The sequence below is a fragment of the Trachymyrmex septentrionalis genome, unplaced genomic scaffold (assembly GCF_001594115.1).
Source record: "Trachymyrmex septentrionalis isolate Tsep2-gDNA-1 unplaced genomic scaffold, Tsep1.0 scaffold78, whole genome shotgun sequence".
NCBI classification, from domain to species: domain Eukaryota; kingdom Metazoa; phylum Arthropoda; class Insecta; order Hymenoptera; family Formicidae; genus Trachymyrmex; species Trachymyrmex septentrionalis.
This window is the reverse complement of record NW_017305967.1, coordinates 356,922-361,334: the sequence shown is the minus strand read 5'-3', so window position 1 is coordinate 361,334 and position 4,413 is coordinate 356,922. Positions and strand designations below refer to the sequence as shown.

At 32.6% G+C, this 4,413-nt stretch overlaps 1 protein-coding gene across 2 annotated transcripts in view; it reads right to left on the bottom strand.

Annotated features, from left to right (window-relative positions):
- The window catches only part of LOC108754248 (60S ribosomal protein L26), a 2,653-nt gene extending 1,366 nt beyond the window's left edge, over positions 1 to 1,287 (bottom strand). The window contains exons 1-2 of one of the 2 annotated variants that reach the window (XM_018496435.1): positions 1,201 to 1,287; positions 709 to 887 (exon numbers count right to left, since the gene is read on the bottom strand). In XM_018496435.1, coding sequence (XP_018351937.1) covers positions 709 to 876 — 168 coding nt within the window. In that variant the 5' untranslated portion in view covers positions 877 to 887; positions 1,201 to 1,287. Of the gene's footprint in view, positions 1 to 708; positions 888 to 992; positions 1,089 to 1,200 lie in introns of those variants that run through there. The other variant, XM_018496436.1, reaches the window with a different exon arrangement.
- Positions 1,288 to 4,413: the final 3,126 nt, after the last annotated feature.

Below are 4,413 nucleotides of genomic sequence, written 5' to 3'. Positions count from 1 at the left end.
TCATTATAAAGATAGAGCAATCATTCTATACACATCAATATGTTTATATATTATGTAAGTTATGTTTGTATACTAAGCTTGCTGCACATGTATACACACACATTGCAGTATTTATATAATTAAAACATATACATTTACATACTTTAATACTAATATTTAAATATCTTGGTATACAGTATCCTAGTATACTATCACGAGCACAGTAATTTTAAATATACAACCACATGGGAGAGAGAGAGATACTGTTTCTATAATGAATTGGTAAGTCAGAAATAAGTCTGAAGAATAAGTTGGTGAATCAGGATTGATCAAAGTCAGTGAATTGATAGAGTTAGTCAGCAGCTTCAAAGGTCAGTATTTGTAATCGATTCTTATATTTATGACACGACTGTCTTAAGTACAGTTTTAAGATCTCATCAGAGAATTATAAACGTATTAGTGTCTTAAGACATTACTTATGATAGTCTTAAAATAAAAACGGACCATGAATATCATCCTAAGGCCTGGTTGTATTAAAGTTATTTTAAATTTAGCGAGACTTAAAACTCTATCTGTCTCATTTTAAAGAAATAGAGACAAAGTTTTAAGCCTCACTTAAAATCAAAGTAATGTACGTTGGTACATTCGGGCCTAAGACCAATTACCGACTCATTGTAGAACTAGAGAGAAGTCCACAGATTGAATTTCGGAGCAACAATGAAGACTCACCTGTACTTCGTCATCTTTGCGGATTGGCATCGATCGTACATTGTACTTTTGTCGTAATTCCTTGGATAGTGGCGCGGACATGAGTCGTCGTCTGATGTGAGAAGGTGCTGTGAAGTGCCTCTTTCTATTCTTCCTACGCGAGGAAGATACCAGACGATTGTACTTCATCCTCGTAAACTCTGTAACGAAAAATACAAAATAGTTATCATAATGTCGACTTTAAATTCTTTTCGCAAAACTAATGCAGTATTGATTTTAATAATGTATGTATAATTTATATATACACGATGATTTATATATGGAAGTCGCTTTGCAACGTGATGTCAGGTTATATTCGATAATACTGCCAAAATCGACCGACTTTCCATACGCCCAGAAAATAAGGTCGGGATGCATAAATAACGACTTGACGGATTTTCATTTACGTAAAATATTGATTCGTTTCTTTTCATTTCAGCTAGATTCCGCGCGATTAATATCCATCACACTCACCGACAACAGTTCAATGCAGTCTCATCAACCGGAAGAATAACATGGAATAATATTAGGCGAAACGCAGTGAGACAGCGCAACAGCGCAACGCACGTAACAGCCAATCATCGCCCGCCATATGTATATCACTTCCGGAAATGAACATTGGCTGCGTTCAGCAGAACGTTTATTTTGCAACTGTTGGAAGTTTTCTTCACGCTGATTGGGTTATGCTTTTAAAAAAGAGGATCATGGTCCTATCTCAGCAGACAATTATAAAACGGTTGCAAAACTTGATTTTCTCTGGTCAACCTAAATGAGTTCTTTTTAAAATAAAGACTACCCCCACTCCTCAAATTTTTGACAATGCTCGGTCTAGAGATACAATTGGTCAATTTTCTGTTCCTGCGCTAAGGTCTATTTTTTATTGCTGCACTCTGTACCGGTGCAAAGTTAAAGTGTAACAAACGTATATTTGTTTCACTTCAACTGATTGCGCTGTGTGTACCAGTTCAGAAAGTGCAGCAATAAAAAACAGATGCATTCTCTTAGCGTTTTCGGTGCGGAAGAAAGAACGTGTCATAGGAGCAACCAATCAACGTTATTCTGCATTATTTCGAATAACGCTAATTGGTAGTTTCAATTACGCATTCTCTATTCCACAACCCTTTTCCACACCGTGTGATTTCACCTTAAGGGCCGTATATAAAAAAAGTAATAAAACGTAAGCAGTAAGGAAACTGATCAATCACAGCAGAGTCCGTAAGGCCATACATAAGCAGTAGCCAATCAATCCAACATGTTGATTTTCTTACTGCTTACGTCTTACTGCCTTAAGTTTTTTGCATGCCATGGCCTTAATAGATTTCAACCTATCAGAAAGCGTGTATTCCGATACATATAGATTGAGATATAAAAGCGCACACTTTCGAAATTCATATATTCTCAACAAATACTTACAAGTAAATTAACATGATGAATAATTTACATTCATATTCATGATATATAAGGGAGCGTCAACGGTTTTTTAATATAGATAAAATCGTTTAATGATCGACGGCGATGTAGAAATATATGATACAAATATTCTACAAAATTAATCTTGTGATATAAAAAATATGCACGGTAGTTTAGTGAAGGAAAGAAACCTGCTTTTCAATAAATCATTGTAACATAATATTTATACTAAATTACAGATCTTAATATTTAAACATTTTATCAGAATTCTATGTACACAAAACTCTTTGAATAATTTTACATAATATATAATTATTCGAAAATTTATATATATATATATATGCAGGATGTCTCATCTCTGTCGCATTTTCCTTCGGCCATATATCTTCATAGCAGTTCATTTTGGTATTTATTGATATAAAAAAAAGAAAAATAATCATATACAAAGAATTTGTTGAGAAACATTCGATGAATTAAGACATTCCGCATATATATATTGAAAAACTAATCATTTTCATAGCGAGATTAATTTACAATAAGGTGTTTTTTACAAGTACTCTTTATCTACAGCTTGCATTAGCCACGCATGCTCGTTTTAAATATGCATTGTATCGCATTGTAAGAGAGATTCTCTAGGAAGTCATACATATATCAGGCCGCACAGCCATGCAAACGTATAATGTATATATATTTGGTGTTATCCTTTGATTTTTAGTACAATGTAAAACTAGATTACTTTGTTTCTCATAATATAATCACGTGTAATTATCATATCCTATCCGTAAGTAGCAGCATCGTATTCACTCTCAGTGCAAAGTGTCTTGATAAAAGGTAGCTTTTTTTAGCTTTATATATAAACACAATTTATCATTTTCGAGAATGTATTTAAACATACATTTATCTGTGTGTTCCAGAAAATTATGGAATTGAAACAGATAATAGACATATTGTACAATCGTTAAATGTGAGAATATAACAATCGTTATCGCATGGTAATTATTAAGATAAAGCGAGGTAATTTGGATAAGTTAAAAGAAATTTTAAAGTTGTATAAAAGATTCAGGTCGTATAATTTATTCAATCAAACATATAAAACATACACTATTGCATCAACTAGTGCATTTTGTATGTTTGAATATATTAAGCGACCTTAATCTTTTATACAATTTCAAAATTTTTTGTTAAATTTATTCAAATTATCTCGTTTTACTTTATATAATTTTAAGCTAACGAGTTGTATGAATTCAATTTGTGATTTTAAGCGTATGTATCATATATCGTTTTTGTACTAGAAAAAAAATTCAAGATCCAAGGAACAAAGTAATCCGAGTTTATCGGGTATTTGCTAAAATTTTTGTCTGAAGTAGAATACTCGCGTTGCTGCTATAAACTTCTTTTTGTTATAAATAACGTAACTATAACCGAACATGGTGACTACAGCTTAACATTATTACATGAACTTTTACCATGTACATTCAACGATTCTATGTATACATAATACCTCGAGAAATCGTGATCGTTTAAAATAAATCCGGTGATTTGCATTATTTTGCCGCTACCGCCATCGTATAATTACACGTAACAAACATTACAAAGAGCATTGTCCGCGAAAATCGCCCATTTTTGGTCCCACGATTTTGGAACTGAATTGTGCCAAATGATATCTTTTGATGAGACATCAATCATAAAAAAATTTCAAGTTAAGGCTAGAATTGGTTTAAGAGATATGGGGGTCAAAGTTCAATAAAGTATCAGCCCATACGCTTTAAGGCACGAATTTGTCAGATTCATACAATTCAGTTTCAAAATCGTAGAACTAAAAACGGGTTGAAAAAACCACTGGTTTTGTGGTTGCTTTTTTCTATATGACTCTCTGTCCACTCGATCGTGAATTGATTGATATATACGATATGGTTTTTTAAAATATACATTCGATCCGTGCCTGTGTAAATTATATATAGTCGTAAAATCATTACATACTATCTATAAACATACATACACAACTATCCTTCCTATTATTAATTGCACCGGCGCGTTAACGGAGTTAATATTTATATGATACATTCATACAGTATAGAAACTTGCATCAATATTGCTACAACATTTACAATATTATTGCAATATTATTGAAACATTTGCAATGTTGCTGCGACTGGAAGGATCTGTGCTGTATGGGAATATATCGCATTCTCGCGGGAGAAAAAGAGGAAAGTAACAAAAATCGATTTTTCGAATTTTGTATTATGCACGGATTGTGTTCTAAATACATCGGCCTAT